This window comes from Oratosquilla oratoria, chromosome 30, assembly GCF_046742065.1.
Source record: "Oratosquilla oratoria isolate Oo_2021 chromosome 30, ASM4674206v1, whole genome shotgun sequence".
NCBI lineage: Eukaryota > Metazoa > Arthropoda > Malacostraca > Stomatopoda > Squillidae > Oratosquilla > Oratosquilla oratoria.
In genome coordinates, this window is record NC_134806.1 from 41,307,359 (window position 1) to 41,326,924 (window position 19,566).

The 19,566-nt window shown below is 40.2% G+C and overlaps 1 protein-coding gene across 1 annotated transcript; it reads right to left on the reverse strand.

Annotated features, from left to right (window-relative positions):
* Window positions 1-1,124: 1,124 nt before the first annotated feature.
* LOC143041102 (uncharacterized) lies at window positions 1,125-17,240 on the reverse strand. The gene is made up of 2 exons (XM_076212821.1): window positions 17,015-17,240; window positions 1,125-3,743 (listed from the first exon to the last, which is right to left on the reverse strand). Exon 2 carries the CDS (start codon window positions 3,531-3,533, stop codon window positions 2,484-2,486), a length of 1,050 nt encoding a protein of 349 aa, XP_076068936.1. The 5' UTR covers window positions 3,534-3,743; window positions 17,015-17,240; the 3' UTR covers window positions 1,125-2,483.
* Window positions 17,241-19,566: the final 2,326 nt, after the last annotated feature.

Sequence of the window (19,566 nt, forward strand, 5' to 3'; positions counted from 1 at the left end):
CCCGGCCGCTGCCTCACTGTTCCCTGGAAAGGCGAACCTCTGCCGACGGCGGCCCGCCCGACTGTCTCCAGGAAAGGCAAACCTCTGTCCGGCCGCCGTCTCACTGTTCCCTGGAGGCGCGAACTTCTGCCCGACCGACTGTCTCCAGGAAAGGCGTCCCTCAGCTCAGCCGCCACCTCACTGTTCCCTGAAGAGGCGAACCTCTGCCCGACGGCTGCCTGCCCGACTGTCTCCTGGAAAGGTAAACCTTTGCCCGGCCCCCGCCTCACTGTTCCCTGGAGAGGCGAGCCTCTACCAATCGCTGCCCTCTGAGCCGACGCCGCTCTGGTGTGTGATTATTGGTGTGTATTTATGTATGTAAAGCGTGCATGCAGTAATGTATTCCGACGAACTCACCAGTACTTATTCCCTGCTCGTTCTGGGCGGAAGTAATGCAAGGAATTTTGTTACAACTGACGGCACATCCTTTTTAACATATCTCTCACATATGCTTTGTAACCGCATCAGTGACAAGGGAAGATGGGGTTTGTTGTCTGTCTTTGATTATGGAGTTTTGAAGACAATGGTGTACAACATTAATGAGAACAGTCGTGCATTTTGTTCTGTGGTGTTTCATACCATGCAAAACTTAAACACACTGTCATAGGATTCCTTGGTCATTTTCTATGTTGAGAAGTTGAGAGACGAAACTATCGATGTTTGTCAACATATGTAGATATTTGGACAACCCCCATCCTCTTTTCTCATTTACTTGTTCATTATAATACCAAGTCACAATATATTTTCTTATATTTACAGAAGGAATGGTCCCTTTCTTTAGTTTTTATGTTCTCACTTGATAACCAAGCAGTATTACATGAACAAATTTATCAAATTACCCTTGTGTGTTTCATGTCATGGATATGGGTTAAAACAGCAATTGATAAGGTGAGCGTGGCCAGTAAGGAATGTGTTACTAATTTTGTAAATATTTTGTATATATGTATGTCTAAATTGTATTTTATATTGTTGAATAAACTAATTGTGTGTGTGTGTTGTGTGTGTGTTAGGTATTGCGACAAACCAGTACTTCAATTTTGTTTTCTTTATTGTAAAGTTTCATAATACTTATAGATTATGGTACAATCATTCGTTTATCTGTTTATCTATATAATTAATTTCTTTTGTACAGGTCAAGTGGCATTCCACTGGTTCTACTAATCAGATTCAATAAAAACATTATAAACTGAGATAATGAACATATTTTGGATATTCTGGTCCTATAAAACATTCACTACTATTCCACTGGTGTATAACCACAGCATCTTTACAAAATTAAAAATTCAGAGTACTTGTTTATACAGAGAACATAGTGTTTAAAGGAATTGGTAGAAAGCATAAAGAATAGCCAAGTATAATTTTTTCCTTGGGGAGTATATCACATTCATTTCTACCTTGAATGCCACAGGTCAGAGTTTGAATATAATAACATCTCCCCACACAGCTCCAGTCTTTAGTGAGAAATGTGCAATGCAATGTCACACTAGAAAAGTTTTGATTGTGTGAATTATCATAAAACTTTTGAAAGCATTCACATGAAAGTTGCATTGCACAAGTCACACTGGAAAGACCTCTCTCCTGTATTGATCGTCATATGCCTTTTGATACTGCTCTCTTATGAGAAAGCTGCATTATAAAGGTCATGGTAGAAAGGCTTCTCTCCATGTGGGACATCACGTGAGAAAGATGCACATCAGAGGTCACACTATTGAAAAGGCCTTTCTACAGTGTGGGTCATGTGATATTTGAGATCATCCTTACTTAAGAAAGCTGCATTACACAAGTCGCACTGTTAAAAGCCTCTCTCCAGAATCATGATGTTTGAGATGAATTTTCTGGAAAGGCTTGTTTTCAGTGTGGGTAAGCACGTGACATTTGAGACCACTATTTCGTGAGAAAGCTGCATTTCATAGATCACGCTAGAGCTGCCTCTCTCCAGTGTGGGCCATCATATGCAGTTTGATGAAACTCTTTCATAAGAAAGCTGCATCACATAAGCCACTCTGAAAGGGCTTCTCTCCTATGTGACCTTTGAAATTACTCTTGTGAGTAAGCTGTATTGCACAGGTCACACTGAAAAGACTTCTGTCCTGTACAGGTCATCATACAACATTTGAGATCACCCTAACTTGAAAAAGTGGCATTGCACAGGTCACACTAGAAAGGCTTCTCTCCTGTGTGGTTCATCATGTGACGCTTGATATTAACTTTTCGTGAGAAAGCTGTATTACAAATGTCACAGTGGAATGGTTTTTCCCTTTTGTGAGGATGCTGTACCTTCCTGGTCACATTAAAATGGCTACTCTCCAGTGTGGGTCATCGAGAGACATTTGCGATCACCCTTTTGTGAGAAAGCAGAATTGCACAGATCACACTGGAAAGGCTTCTCTCCTGTGTGGTTCATCATGTGACATTTGAGATGAGTCTATTGTGAGAAAGCTGCATCACACAGGACACTGCAGTGGTTTCTCTTCACTGTGGGTCATCATGTGACGTTTGAGATCACCCTTTTGTGAGAAAGCAGAATCGCACAGGTCACACTGGAAAGGCTTCTCTCCTGTGTGGGTCATCATGTGATGTTTGAGATGAACCTTTCGTGAGAAAGCAGAATCGCACATGCCACAATGGAAGGGCTTCTCTTTAGTGTGAGTCATCATGTGACGTTTAATATCACCATTCCGTGGAAAAGCTGCATCACACAGGTCACATTTGAAAGGCTTCTCTCCAGTATGGGTCATCATATGATATTTGAGGAGACCCTTTCTTGAGAAAGCTGCATCACACAGATCACATTGGAAAGGCTTCTCTCCTGTGTGGGTCATCATGTGACGTTTGAGATGACTTTTTTGTGAGAAAGCTGCATCACACAGGTCACATTGGAAAGGCTTCTCTCCTGTGTGGGTCATCATGTGATGTTTGAGAAGACCCTTTCGTGAGAAAGCAGATTCGCACATGCCACACTGGAAAGGCTTCTCTCCTGTGTGGGTCATCATGTGACGTCTGAGAGTACCCTTTTGTAAGAAAGCAGAATTGCACAGGTCACATTGGAAAGGCTTATCTCCAGTGTGAGTCATCATGTGACGTTTAATATCACTATTCTGTGGGAAAGTTGCATTGCACAGGTCACATTTGAAAGGCTTCTCTCCTGTATGGGTCATCATGTGATATTTGAGGTAACCCTTTTGTGAGAAAGCTGCATCACACAGGTCACATTGGAAAGGCTTCTCTCCTGTGTGGGTCATTATGTGACATTTGAGACAACTTTTTCGTGAGAAAGCTGCATCACATAGGTTGCACTGGAAGGGCTTCTCTCCAGTGTGGGTCATCATGTGACGTTTGATATTACAATTCCATGGGAAAGCTGCATCACACAGGTCACATTTGAAAAGCTTCTCTCCAGTTTGGGTCATGTGATATTTGAGGGGACACTTTTGTGAGAGAGCAGAATTGCACAGGTCATGTTGGAAAGGCTTCTCTCCTGTGTGAGTCATCATGTTATGTTTGAGGTGACTTTTTCATGAGAAAGCTGCATCACCCAGGTCACACTGGAAAGGCTTCTCTCCTATGTGGGTCATCACTTGATATTTAAGATGACGCGTGAGATAGCTGTGCCACTAATATCACACTGGAATTTTCTTTGTTGTATGACAAATACATGGAATCTATGGATAACTCTCTCAGAGAAATGTTGATAGTTCCCCCTCCTGGGAAAAAAAAAATATATATATATAACTGACATCTAACTCTTTGAGATGTGTAATAATAGGTTTGTGGATATTTCGTACATAAACCATTTCATACTCGTCTCTTTTTACCTAAATAGACTATGTGTACAGGTTGAAGTTCCCAAAGTCGGCGTTTGTTTACTTGGAAACTCAAAATACTCAGTATGAATAGAGCAAATTCTCTCACATTCTATCACACAACAAAACCTCCTGCTACTCGGCACTAGTTCAGCAAACCGCCACTATGGGTGGGTGGCGCATACTCACCCATGGCAGCCCACAGTTTTTACAGCCAAATTTACTCATTGATGTGATCACTTCTGCCCTGTCCCATGTATTGCGCTCTGTTTTGGAACATTATTATATCTTTTTGCTGTTAAATATGTCACCCAAATATCCAGGAACACCTCTTAAAAAAAAAGAAAAAGAAAAATAAAAAAAAAGTGCTAAGGGAGGACTCATTGCAACACTGGAACAGCTGTCTTTTCTTACTGAACAGAACATCATGAATATTTACAATTTACAAGCCAAAATAATTAATGAAAAAGCTAACTATATGAAGCAACGTACATTCGTTAATTACTTCATGAAACTGTCATCAATCAAAGACCCAAAACCGTCAACATTGGCAAGCCCAGATATCAGTGATTCAGACAGTACTATTGTCACCACTCCAGCCAACATTCCTGTCACCACTCCATACATACACATACCAAAGTTTTTTTTTACCTTATAAGGGAAGTAGCCAAAACACAAAGGCATAAAAACTACTCCCACCCATTCCATCCCTAACATACTCCACTCCTCTCCACCCTCTCTCTCATCTTGGTACCTCCTGGATGACAGGTCATCCTTGCTTCTCACTCACTGCCCTGGGTCATAAGTAGTGTTACAAGACAGCACATCCACAGCAAGGCCACTTTATTAACTCGGCAACCCCCTCTCTCTGTCCCCTCATGCAGAAAAGGAGATGGGGGGAAATCCCTTTGGGCAGCATCAACTTATTTCTCACACATTTTCCTTCACCCCTCATCCCCTACCCACTCTACCTCATTCATCACAGCATCATTCATACACAACCATTCTCCACTCAATCCTATCTTCTGTCCTTCCTCAATAGACATTCCCCTCTTTCTCAATGCCCTTTTTACCCCATCCATTCATCTCATCCTAGGTCGACCCCTCATGTTCACTCCTTCAACCTCTGCCTTCCACACCTCTTTTACTAGTTTTTCTTTACTCATTCTTTCCATGTGTCCAAACCATCCCAATACACTTTCATCAACCCTATCTCCCGACTCCCTTTCCACCCCCATTCTCCTCCCCATGTCCTCATTTCTCACTCTATCCAGCCTAGTAACCCCTATCATACTTCTCAGGCACCTCATCTCACACACATTCAAACTCCTCCTCTCTTCCTCTTGTATAGTCCATGTTTCTGCCCCATACAGTGCTGTCGGCACAATCACTCCTTCATACAATCTCCTCTTAGCATCCATTCCCAAATGTCTAATTCTCATTACACTTTTTAATCCCTCAAGGCATTTACTTGCTGTGGTGGGGGAAAAGGATACTGCCACCAACTCTTCCCACTTGAGTTGTAAGAGGTGACAAAAACGGGACAGGGATTAAGACTAGGCATCCTTCTCCCTGAAGCCTCAAATGGGACATTCCTAAAAAAAAAAAGAAAAAAAAAAAAAAGTAAAGGCATAAGAGGGTTTATGAGTTTTCCAACCAGTACCCTAAGGTTTGGGTCTTTTAATTATGTGGATGTGGTACAGATGTGAATAAAAGGGAAAAGATAGGTAGTATGTTTGTGAGAAGAAAGATGGATGTGTTGGCATTGAGTGAAACTAAGTTGAGAGGAAGAGGCGAGTGTGAGTTTGGGAGTGTAGTTGGGAGGTTCTCTGGTGTCAAGAGAGGACGAGGAAGAGAAGGGGTGGCTATTTTAAGTGAAGAGATAGGTAAGCATGAAGTGGAGTGGAAGGAGGTTTCTTCAAGGTTAATATGGATGAAGGTGAAACTGGGAAGGGAGATGTGGGTTTTTGTAAGTGCATATGGGCCTGGTAATTAGAAGAGTGTAGAGCAGTGGTTCCCAACCCCAGGGTCGCGAGGGTGTTTTTGAGGGTCGCCAATGGGTCTTTTTAACGTTTTTTTTTTTAATTCAAGTTTCAAATGCATTTAAACTCATTGTGCTGGTAAATATAAACTGAACTATAAAAACGAAAGTTTATAAACATTATGCAAGTATGTAGAAATATAACATGAAATGATTGAATTTATTATTACAATTAGGATCGCGACTCCAGGCTAAGAGTGGATTTAAGGTCGCAGCCAAAAAAGGTTGGGAAACACTGGTGTAGAGGAAAGGGAGGTTTTTTGAATGGATATAAAATGAGTGCATAGAGGGATTAGGGAGAAATGTCAATGTAGTGGTATTGGGAGACCTTAATGCTAGGGTAGGAAATGAACCAATAGACAGAGTGGTTGGGAAGTGTGGAGTTCCAGGAAAAAATCATAGTGGAGAGTTGATGGTGATGTGTCTAGAGAGTTGATGATAGCAAATACAGTGTTTAGGAAGAAAGTCAAGCATAAGTACACATGGGAGAGGGTGGTGGATGGAAGGGTGGTAGATAGAGCATTAATGGACTATATAGTGGTAACCAAGAGTATAGTACGAAAAATTAAGGATGTACATATTCTTTGTGGAGAGATTGAGGGAATATCAGATAATTTTTTGGTGGAAGGTAAGTTAAGAGTGGAGGACAGACAGGGAAAGATGAAAAGGAAAAAAGGTAGGGAGGTGCTTAGAGTGAACTGCTTAAATGAGAAAGAAAAGGAGTACAAGAAGCTGAGAGAGGAGTGGGAGGGAGTATGGGATAGAGTAGAACTAGGAGTGGAGGAATGGGGATGGTTCAAGGAGGGAGTTCCAAGGTGTGCAATGATGGTGTGTGAAACAAAGAGGACGGGAGGAAATAGAAGGAAGGGTAGTGAGTGTTGGGATGAGGAAGCAAAGGTTGTAGAAGAGAAGCGAGATTTCACAGATTGGTTACAAAATAGGATGAGGGAATCATATGAAAGGTACAAAGAAAAGAGAAGTAAAGTATAAGATAAAGGAAGCAAAGAGGAGAGCAGATGTGAAATGGGGTAAGAGTATGACAGAAAATTTTGAAAGTAATAAAAAGATTTTTTGGAATGAAATTAAGAGAGGAAGAGGAGGTGAATCAAGTAGTGAAGAAAAAGGTAAAAGGTGCAGATGGAGAGATAATGAAAGAGAAGGCAGTAAGAGGAAGATAGGCACAGTATTTTAGGGAGTTGCTAAATGTGAAGGAGGATAGGGAGAGAAAGATAGTTGCAGTGGGAAGTGCTAAGAAAATGACCATGATGAGTGAGGAAAATGGAGAAGTAAGGAGAGATGAAATGAAGGCAGTTCTTAAGATGATAAGAGCAGGTAAGACACCTGGGTTGGATGGATGTCAGGCAGAATGTCTGAAAAAAAGGAGGTACAGTGATGGTGGACTGGCTAGTGAGGTTATTTAATGTTTGTTTAAGAGGGGTAGAGTGCCGGAGGACTGGAGGAGTGCCTGTATAGTTCCATTTTACAAGGAAAAAGGGGGCAAATGTGAGTGTAGTAGTTTTAGAGGAATCAGTTTGTTAAGTGTAGTTGGGAAGGCTTATGGGAGGATCTTGATTGAGAGGATTAGGAGAGGAACAGTGTGGATTTAGGGCAGGTAGATCAGATTTTTGTGGTAAGATATGTGAGAAAGCTATAGGAAAAGGTAAGGATGTTTTTTGGGCTTTTATGGATCTGGAAAAGGCTTATGACAGGATAGACAAGAAGGCACTGTGGGAGGTATTGCACCATTCCAAGTTCCTGTTAATATCTACTACTATACATCACACAGCTCACTGCTTTGGTAGAGGATGATAGAGGAACACAATGTATCTGTTAACCTTTATTTTTATTTTATTTTACTTTTTTTTTGTATATGTACAATATATTAGCTTTCCAAAAGTTGGAAAATTCCTGGACTCAGCATGGCCCAGGTCCCAGCAAAGCCGACTTTGGGAACTCCAACCTGTACATGCCATCACCTAACATAAAATATGTAGAAATACTAACAGATATGGTCCTATGATATATTGCATTTTACTTTTTCACTAGAAATGCACTGAAAATCACTCAATAGCTACATACATACTCACGCCACTACAACCAGAATGACTTTAAATTCGCTCTAGCTTTTTCATCTCATGAGATCTGGAAGGGGGAAATGGCTTGGTTGGCCACAGCAGTCATATTTCAATATAACTCCATAACATTCCACATTTAGGCTCACAAGTCATGAATATAAACATGATACAGTGCACCTGTGTTATTACTTTAGCAAAACACAACTAAAAGTGATCTAAGAAACTGTAAAGGCACTATCCATAGTTTTTCTAGTTACATTTAGTAAAATACCTTTGTCAAATAAAAAAATATATCAGTAATACCTACTAAAAATAGGCAATTATGATGTTCTCAGGCAGGAGTTACTACTTAAGAAGCAAACCCAGTAAATGTGGAAGTAGCATGATGACTATGTATAATGGGAGAACCAGTGCTTTAGATTTTTAAATCTACAGTTCGTTGAAACACAGAGGTATTATGTAAACAAACTTGGTCATCTTTCGGGAACTTTGTGATATCTACCTAACTGGTTGTGACATTTGTGTGATAATACTGGCAAAAGATTTTTTCTTGATTCTCTTTGTGGAAACTTTAATTTATATTAGTATTATCCCAATTTAGAAGGTATCCCTGCCTATCAACATCAACCACTGTAAAGTTGGACATTTTGTGAGCTTTGGTCTCATTTGAGCATTTCCCACATTACTGTTTCTCAAATGGATACTTGTCATATGAGTACTTTATACAGGAACATAATACTAGTGCATGAATATACACTATTGCCAGTACTTATATCCAGTACACTGGTTGGACAGTGGCTTGTGTCGGAGAGTTGATCTAATAACTTTGTATTTGTTTACATATTAGTAAAAGAATATGAATGGGTCAGAGTACACACCATTATAATGACCAGTTTACCAGTATCAGAATTTTCACTATATCTAAGAAGTTGATATGATGTGTGTGAATAGATATGACACTGATATGACGAAATAGATAATGAGTGACCAATATCAACAGCAATCAAGTTTGGACTGGTGGCAAAGAGTGTGGATACATAGATGGGCACCTCATGGCTAGGCATGTAAAGCAGCATTTTGCTATGGAGGGGGCACAGGACTCAGACACTATCAATGGCATGACATGTGTGGGTGTTATGTTAATGTGCCCCATTTTTACGAGTGTTTTTAACCAATCTTATTTTATTGTGACCAAGTAAAAATGGATCATGTGTGACAAGTATAAAAATTATACATATTGTATTTTCATTTGTCAATGGTTAAATATTTTGAGGCAATGGTATAACTAAGGGGGGGGGAGAGGGAGCACAACTTTAATAGTTACCAGGGGGCCCCATTGAAGAGGGGCCCCAAAGAAATGTCAATTTTTCCACATGAAAAAAACATCTATTTTTTGTCATCATATATAAGTTTTCTGTATGAAAGTGTCTTTATCATAATTTCTAATGTTATATTTGACACACTATCAGGCATACCAGACTGCAGAAAAATACTTCAAGACATGTTGTTTTCATGTCATTCATGATATTAAACATCAGTATGTTGGGAACTCCCAAAGGAGATAATCACCCTGGGCCCCCAAATCCATGGCTACCCTCTGTTTTGAGGTAAAGCAGTGTTAAAAGGTGTTAAATTCCACCAAATTCAATTCACAAGGAGCACCCTTAGTAAAATGTTTCTATGTTTATACTAGGAAATAAAATCTATATAGCAACCAGTGCTATTAGTGGGGTTTGAATCAACAACTCAGCGTCTGGCCGTTGACAAAGTGCAGAGACCTAATCCCCTTGGCTGCCCAAAGATCACACAATCAGCATTGAAAGAGCAAAATACACAAGAACATAAGAATGAAAGAGACTGCAAGAGACTATAAGGCCTACACCAGGTAGTTCCTTGTCCATTACCACCTATTCTCTCCATCTATAAATTTATCTAACCTTCTCTTAAAACAACCCATATTTTCTACATTTACTACATGGTTACTAAGTCTATTCCATTCTTAGATTTGTTGCTGTTGTTCCCTTGACTGCCTGGCCAAGCAGTCCCATCTCCCCGAGGAAAGCTGTGGGTGGAATGGGGTTTACCCACAAATCCCTTATAGAGTGTATATTGTGTTGTTGGCATGTGTGATTGTGTACAATACAGTCTTCCATATTGTGTTGTACAGTATGGAGTGAAGTATTATATCCTGGGCAGTTACAAAGGATTACAAAGGCGGAGCATGCCGACAGGAGACCTTTTGATCCATATCTCGGTCGGATGCAAAAAAAACAACAACAACATATATACGTATATATATATACACATATATACACATATATATCACATTAATAATAAATTAAAACTATAATAATGTAAAAATAACAAATAAAATACATAAATAAATGCATAGGTATAGTTGAATAACAAACAAACAGGTAAATAGTAAATGATTATAAATTGACATATAACTAATAATAAATGAAAATCAGACAGACAAATTATAACAAAACAAAAACAAATAATATAACATAAATTATAATCATTACAGCATCTTACTTAGGTATTTATCTAAATGATTCTTAAAGCTTCGAACTGAACTACATTGCACTACCTGTGCAGGAAGTTTATTCCATTCATTAACTACACGGTTGGCAAAGTTGTTTCTACCTACCTCCAAATTGAATCTATTTCCGGACAGTTTGAGACCATTGTTTCTTGTCTGATTCTCATTCAATGTGAAAATTTTGTCACTTTTGATGTTGTCAATTCCCTTTAAAATCTTAAAGACCTGTATCAAGTCACCTCTGAGTCTACGCTTTTTTAGGGAAAACAGATTCATGTGCTTAAGTCGATTTTCGTATGATTTATTTTTGATATTTGGAATCAGTTTTGTGGCTCGCCGTTGTACTTTTTCCAGTCTGTCAATGTCTTTAATGAGATTCGGTGACCATACGGAAACAGCATATTCCAAATGTGGACGAACTAACGATTTATATAGCTTGTTAATGAGTGATGGACTTTTGAAATCAAAAGATCGTGCAATCAATCCCAGAATCTTATTTGCTTTCTCAGAGGCTGAAATACACTGCTTGGATGATTTGAGGTCGTTACTGATAATTACGCCGAGATCTTTTTCACTATCCACATTTGTTAACGAATTTCCAAATAACTTGTAATCGTACTTACTGTTATTTTTACCTATGTGCATTACCTTGCATTTACTTGTGTTAAATTTCATTAGCCACTTTTCAGACCATTGCTGTAATTTATCTAAATCTTCTTGAATATGTAATTGGTTTGAGTGATCATTTGCCACTCCGCACAGTTTTGTATCATCAGCAAATTTGGAAACAGTAGATTTTAGTCCATGGTCTATATCATTTATATATACTATGAATAGAAGTGGCCCAAGAACGGAACCCTGAGGAACTCCACTTGCAACACTTTTCCATCCAGAAGTTTTTCCATTTAAAACCACTCTCTGTTTTCGACCTTTCAACCAATTACTAGTCCAACCTAATAGGCTACCACTTATTCCATGCAAAGCTAATTTAGTAAGTAGTCTTTCGTGTGGGACGGTATCAAAAGCTTTTGCAAAGTCTAGATATATTAAATCTATATTGTTTCTTTTGTCATAATTCGAGATAACTGTGTTGTAGAATACGAGTAAGTTAGTCACGCAAGAACGTTTCCGTCTGAAACCATGCTGGCTATCATTTATCAAACGGTTACTTTCTAAATGATATTCGATAGCATCTCTGATGATAGTTTCCATTATTTTTCCTACGATCGAAGTCAAACTTATAGGCCTATAGTTATTTGGTTTCTTTTTGTCACCTTTTTTGAATATGGGAGTAACGTTAGCTAGCTTCCATTCTCTTGGGACATCTCCGGATATGATGGATTTCTTGAAAATAATTTCTAATGGAACAACAATCTCTTTTTTCATTTCCTTTAAGATTCTTGGATGCCAACCGTCAGGCCCTGGTGTTTTATTAACTTTGAGTTTGTCTATACACCTTTTAATTTTTTCTTTTGTTATATTTACCATAGTGAGTAAGCTTACCCTAGACTTTTCACAGGTTTCAGTTTGGAATTCACTTTGAGGTGTTTCGTTTACGAATACTGAGCTAAAATAATTGTTTAAGATATTACACATTCCTTCATTTGAATATTCAAGTTGACCGTCAGCAGATAATAGTGGACCAATGTGATTCCTAACAACCTTTTTATCTCTAATGTAACTATAGAATTCTTTGGGATTCTCTTTGGATTTATCAGCGATGTTCATTTCGTATTGTCGTTTTCTTTTTCTTATTGTCTTTTTTAAATCTCTCTGTATTGATACATAACTTTCATAGTCATTAGATGCACCCGAGCACTTATATTTCTTATAAGCCTGTCTCTTTTTAGCAATACTTTTTTCAGTTTCTTTGTCGAGCCACTTTGGGCGAGCCTGATTTGGGGGACGTCTGTCCTTAAAAGGAATGTAAGTTTGAATCATCTTAGTGAGCGTATTTTGAAATATTTCCCACATCTGATCTACAGGCCTTTCGTTTAATTTTGCCTCCCAATCTGTAAGCTGAAGCTCCTGACGTAGTTCTATGAACTGAGCTTTACTGAAATCGGGTATTTTAGAAGCACAAGTATCTATTCTAAAATTGTTTAGGAGTTTGAATCTGACTAAGTTGTGATCGCTATTTGCAACAGATTCACCGACTTCTACATCAGTTACCATGCTTTCGCGGCTAGTGATCAATAAATCGAGTAAGTTTCCATATCTTGTGGGCTCTTTTACATGCTGAATTAAGTAATTGTCACCAAGAAAATCAATCAAGCGACTACCTATATGGCCATGTTCAAGGGTCATCCAATCAATGTCAGTAAAATTGAAATCACCCATTATCAATAAATCCCGGTTGCAGAAACTAGACAGTTCTTGAAATAACAGTTTGTCGTCTGCTAATGATAATGTCCTTGGCCTATATATTACACCTATATTCATTTTTTGTCCATTTGTTTGGGTTAACTCAACCCACAAACTGTCATATGCATCCTGTTTCACTTTCTCTAAAACACAAGCATGAACATTGCTTTTAACGTACAATAGAACACCCCCACCTTTCTTGTGGTTTCTATGCTGATGAAAGTGTTTAAATCCCGCAATATTAAATTCAGCTTCGAACTCTGTACCATTTAACCATGTCTCAGTTATTCCTATCATATCAAGATTTTCGCTTTTGACATACGCCTGTATTTCTTGAAATTTGTTCCTAATACTACGAGCATTAAAGTACATAGTTTTAAGATACTCGTGATTATTTCTTTTTGACACATTTTGAGTTTCAATATCATGTCTTATATTATCATTTTGTTTTTTATTTATGCCTTGCTATATATTATTAATATTTGGTCCTTAATTGACATTCAATGCCTCATTAACATTTCTCCTATCAAAATTAACATTTCCCCCATCACGGACATCCGGTCGATTACGGTCATCCGATCTATTTTGTACATTTTGTCCCCCTACGTCACCGTGATTCACGCCGGCCTCCCGTCGTTCAGTGACATTATGTCCGGCATCCCTTTCTAAAATTATATTTTGTCCTCCAGTGACATTATATCCTACCGTGATATTTTTTCCTCCACTATAATTACATCCCATCGTGATCTTTTGTCTTCCACTGTCATTACATCCTATCTTGATATTTTGGCCTTCATTGACATTCTGTCCGGTATCTCTTCCTAAAATTATATTTTGTCCTTCACTGACGTTATATCCTACCATAATATTTTCTCCATTATCATTACATCCTATCGTGATATTTTGTTCTCCACTATCATTATTTCCCATCGTGATCTTTTGTACTCCACTGTCATTACATCCCATTGTGACATTTTGTCCTATGACATTACATCCTAATGTGTCATATCGTCCTCTAGCGACATTACATCCTATCATGATATTTTGGCCTTCATTGACATTATGTCCGGCATCCCTTTCTAAAATTATATTTTGTCCAGTGACATTATATCCTACCGTGATATTTTTTCCTCCACTATAATTACATCCTACGATGTGGTTGCCCAGACTTTCCTGGTAGCTTAGAAAAGCTGCATAGGGGCTGCACTGCAGTCTGGTGTGGCAGCACCTCTGTCCTGGGACCACTCCAACGCCATGAGTTGGGGGCCAACCAGCCACAAATACTCCTCCCACCAGCTCTCATGCAGGTGGCACTGATCCATGGGAGCAGCTTCAGTTACCCAGGCGAGTTCCATTCTTAGTAACCATTTACTGTGGTAAGCTCAGAAACTATTGGTTGTTTTAGGAGAAGGTTAGATACCACTATAGCTTGGGGACTATCACTGAAAGAGAACTGCCAATGGTTGATGGCAACAACAGCAGACCCATGTCTGTCTTCAAATAATTACTGCTTTTGCACATAACATAACCATCTGTGTTATACAATCTCTATATAAATATCAACTCTCACCACTCCACAATATGAGCACCCTGTTCAAGTGTCAATAATGTATTGGTGACACCAATATACAATTCTACGTATTGCTGCATCCTGTCCTTATCCCCCATCAGTGAGGGTGGAAACTGTGGCTACCACAGTAGGGAGAGTGAGAGAGAGAGAGAGAGAGAGAGAGAGAGAGAGAGAGAGAGAGAGAGAGAGAGAGAGAGAGAGAGAGAGAGAGAGACGTTTGCATACAACAAAATTGATTGAGTGATACAATGTATTAACCTCTTCAATACAATGACGCCTATGTAGTCATCATAAGGCATGAGTAGGTATATTTGATTATATTTATTTTGTAGTTGTAGCTGAGTGACCTCCATATTCTGTGAACTGGCTTGATCATATTTTCTGTGGTTATTAATATTCAGAGTGAAAGAGAATGAGTAATACAGTTGTCACTTTATATTTTATAACACAAGTATTGTCATGCATCATCATACATCAGGCAGTTGATGCTGCCCACAAAAATTTGACTTGTAGTAAAGATGTTAATTAATGGATCCATCCACCTCCCATATCAATTAACTCATTAAGCCTGGTATAGAGGATATCACATTCCTCACACTTACTCATCAACAAACTTTGGGCAGTCAAGCAGATTTAGGATCTGCACTCTCTAAATGAGATGAGCAGATGCCGAATCATCAATTAAAACCCATTAAAGTCGCTGGTTGCTTCTGAGATTTTGATTCCTAATAACCATAAGAACAATTTTACCTAGGGTGCTCATTGAGTGAATTGAATTTGGTGGTATCCAACACCCTTTAACACTTTATACTTAACTGCATACAACAAAATAGAATTGGTCACTCATAAAAAAGGGATGCATGCACATCTCATCCACACCATTCACAGTGTCCCAACCCTGTATCCTTTTCACAGCAAAATATTGCTCTACATGCCTAGCCTCGAAAAGGTGCCCATCCATACTACTCGCCACCAATCACCACTTGACAACTATTAATATTAGTCACTGATTACTTATTTGGTCATATCAACATCATATCTATACACACACATTATATCAACTTAATATAGTGGAAACTCCAAAAATGGTAAAATGTTCATTATAATGGTGTCTGCTTTGAACCATTCATACTGTTTCACTACAAGTACATTGTAAACAAACACACAGTTGCTGGATCAGCTCTCTGACAAATCACCGTCCAACTCATGTACCAGTTATAATTGTTGGCAATATTACATACCAATAGACCCATCCCTTCTAAAAGGAAGGTGGCAGAGTCAAAGCATATTCCACCATCCCATATCTTTTCGTCGGTCTTGCATTCACCTAATTTTCATATTCTGATTCCGTACTTCTCTCCAATTTCCAGCAGTAATTGCTAATTACCTTCCCAACAGTCCAAGCACATATGACATTTTTTTTTTTTCGTGAATTCAGTAGTAGACGAATCATTCATATATGAACCATTGAAACTGGGGAAACAGGCTTACACAACGCCCAGGCACCATAGGAAATCGACGGTCGCTACCGGGCGTTAATTAGTAGGTCGTACTAATTAACGTCCGGCAGCGACCGGCGATTTCCTATGGTGCCCAGGCGTTGTGCAAATGTATTTTTTTTTCAGTTCCAATATATCATATGAACGATTCGTCTGCTACTGAATTCACGAAAAAATGGCTGAATTTAGGAGGAGAAACGACGCTCAAAGCAGAAAATCCTTTGCTGAATTTAGCGCCCGGACCGTGGCGGTGGTTTAGGTTAGGTCCTCACCTAACCTAACCTAACCGCCGGTAATTTAGCCATTCCACATTTTCCAACGACCGGACATAAACAAAGATGGCGGCACCGCCACGGTCCGGGCGCTAAATTCAGCAAAGGATTTTCCGCTTTGTGCGTCGTTTCTCCTGCAAAATTCAACGATTTTTTCGTGAATTCACTAGTAGACGAATCATTCATATGATATGAACCATTGGAACTGAAAAAAACAACAACGCCAGGGCACCATAGGAAATCGCCGGTCGCTACCGGGCGTTATTTAGTAGGACCGTATGACAGATAATGACTTTGGTTGAAGCCATGCTGTTCTTCATGGTAAAACTTTCGCAGAGGTCCACCACACATCCTCCTATCAAGGATGTTATATATCAATGTTTCATAATAATATGCTTCATGTGAATCTAATAATTATATCTACTGCTAAACTTTTGATTTTTTTCAGAGATCACTCCCACAAGTTAATTTGGGTAGAAATAGTACCAAAAAGATTAAATTATAATAAAACAATTATTTCTGACACCCTTGCATGAAAAGAAAATTGCCCTACCAACTAATCTAGCCTGTCATAACCTACACGGGATTGAGTTTGTTTTGACCCCCACCCCTTCATCAACCACTATTGGTGAGTCACTACCAAACCAGTCTTGTGAGATTTGCTTATCGAGTTACGTTTCTACAATGGAAACAACCACTTCAAGTGAGTTATAATTACATTTGTGTGACAAATTTGTGTCCCAAGGCAATCTTCCTCATAAATCAGAATGACAACACAAAACTATCTTTATTCTTATTTCACTTACTTCAGCTCCCATGATTAGTAGGCGTTACACGCATCAGTGGTTCCAGGGGTTTCGTTGTATTTTGAGTATTAAAGCCAGTAACGCATAAATCCCCAGTAGTACAAGAATGAAGTAGCCTTAGAAACATGATCACTAATTTGTAATTTTATGGCAATAGTAATTGCACGCCTGACATGCGACAATTTAAACAGTGAACAAATAACACAACAGCAAACGCACTATCGATGACTATAAAGGCCTGTCTACACGAGCGGGCCTGATCGGCGGGTTTGCCCGTTAACGGGCAAATTCTCGCGGGCCTGCCCGTGAATGTTGTCCACACGACCGAAGTGATGAACAGCTGGGCCTGCCCGACGATGTTGCCAGTAGCGGGTGGAGTGCTGTACGAGAACCATGGTGCCTAGCATTGTCAAGAAAAAGATTTTGTGCTCTATGATAATAGCTGTGTGTCTCAAGAAGAAAAAGAAGAAAAGGATATGGTTCACGATATTATCTTGCGTCTGGCAGGGTAGAAACTCCAGCTACCGGGCACCAGCTCAGTGATTTCGCTCGGCGGCCTTTCGGGCAATTTGATCGTTTGCCCGTCAAATATGCCCGTTAACGGGCAAGCCCGCCGATCAGGCCCGCTCGTGTAGACAGGCCTTTAGGCTAATGGTTTAACGAAAGCAAAGACAAATCTCCCCGCGAAGTTTTCATGTGTTCACGTTAAGTGTAGTTGGGAAGGCTTATGAGAGTTACGGGAGGGTCTTTATTGAGAGGGTCAGGAGAGGAACAGATGGAGTGATTGGTGAGGAACAGTGTCTGTTTAGAGCAGGTAGGGGTTGCGTGGATCAGATTTTTGTGGTATGACAGATATGTGAGAAAGCTTTTGGAAAAGGTAAGGATGTTTTTTTTTGGGGGGGGCCTTTATGGGTTTGGAAAAGGCTTATGACACGGTAGACAGGAAAGCACTGTGGGAGGTAGTGCAGATATATGGGATAGGAGGAAAGCTGTTAAAAACAGTCAAGAGTTTTTACGAGAGTGGTAGGGCTTGTTAGAATCAGAAATGGAGAGAGTAGTTTCAGGTAAACGTGGCACTTCGTCAGGGATGTGTTGTGTCGCCTTAGCTGTTCAATTTATACATGGATTGGGTGGTGCGAGAGGTAAAGCAAGGGTAATGGGTCGGGGGTTGGAAATAGTTAAAGAAAAATAAGAAAAGTGGGAGATAAGCCAGTTGTTTGCTGACGACACAACACTTGTAGCAGGATCAGAGGAGGGATTGAGGAAGTTAGTGACAGAGTTTGGAAAGGTGTGCAAAAGAAGGAAGTTGAAGATAAATGTGGGTAAAAGTAATGTGATGAGTTGTACAAGGGGAGAGAGTGGCAGCAGACTGGAAGTGAGTATTAAGGGGGAGAGACACTGAAGTGGATAGTTTTAGATACTTGGGTGCGAATGTGGTGGGAAAGGGAGGAGTGGAGGTGGAGGTAGAATGTAAATTGAGAAAAGCAAGTAAACGCCTTGGTGGATTAAAAAGTGTAGTGGGAAATAGACATTTGGGAATGAATGTAAGAGGAAATTGTATGAATGAATGATTGTGCCGACAGCACTGCACAGGGAAGAAACATGGAACATAAGAGATAAAGAGAGGAAGTTTGAATGTGTTTGAGATGAGGTGCCTGGGAAGTATAATAGAGTGAGAAACGAGGAGGAGGGGAGAACGGGGGTGGAGAGGGAATTGGGAGATATGACCAAAATGCCCCAAAATGGCCAAAATCTCAAAGGGGGTACCCCATGGAATTTGGGGGGAAATCCGAAGGTCAGCGATTTGGTCCAAACTTGCGCCACAAGTAGAGAGTGGGATAGGGTGCACATCAGCGTAGGCAGGAGAATCCTGAGACCAAGGGTGTGGCGGTGAGAGCCCTCGAAAGTTGGGCCTTTTGACGTTTATGCCTGTGGCAGGGATACCGTGTGCCTGACTGGTGTGCCATTGCACTGCAGGTCATCCCAGGCCTTGCCGGACCTGTGGGTGTCATAGCGGGTAAATCGGTGGAGGTGACCAATATGCCCCATAATGCCCAAAATCTCAAAAGGGGTACCCCATGGAATATGGGGGAAAACCGAAGGTCAGCGATTTCGTCCAAACTTGCGCCACAAGTAGAGAGTGGAATAGGGTGCACATCAGCGAATGCAGAAGAATTCTGAGACCAAGGGTGTGGCGGTGAGAGCCCTCCAAATTTCGGCCTTTTGACGTTTATGCCTGTGGCAGGGATACCGTGTGCCTGACTGGTGTACCATTGCACTGCAGGGCATCCCAGGCCGCCCCGGACCTGTGGGTGTCATAGCGGGTAAATCGGTGGAGGTGACCAAAATTCTCCATAATGCCCAAAACCTCAAAGGGGTATCCCATGGAATTTGGGGGGAAATCCGAAGGTCAGCGATTTGGTCCAAACTTGCGCCACAAGTAGAGAGTGGGATAGGGTGCACATCAGCGTAGGCAGGAGAATCCTGAGACCAAGGGTGTGGCGGTGAGAGCCCTCGAAATTTGGGCCTTTTGACGTTTATGCCTGTGGCAG

Excerpts from the sequence above, each read along its gene's own strand:
- LOC143041102 (XM_076212821.1), bottom strand. The coding sequence starts at position 3,533 with ATGATGACTCACACAGGAGAGAAGCCTTTCCAACATGACCTGTGCAAT.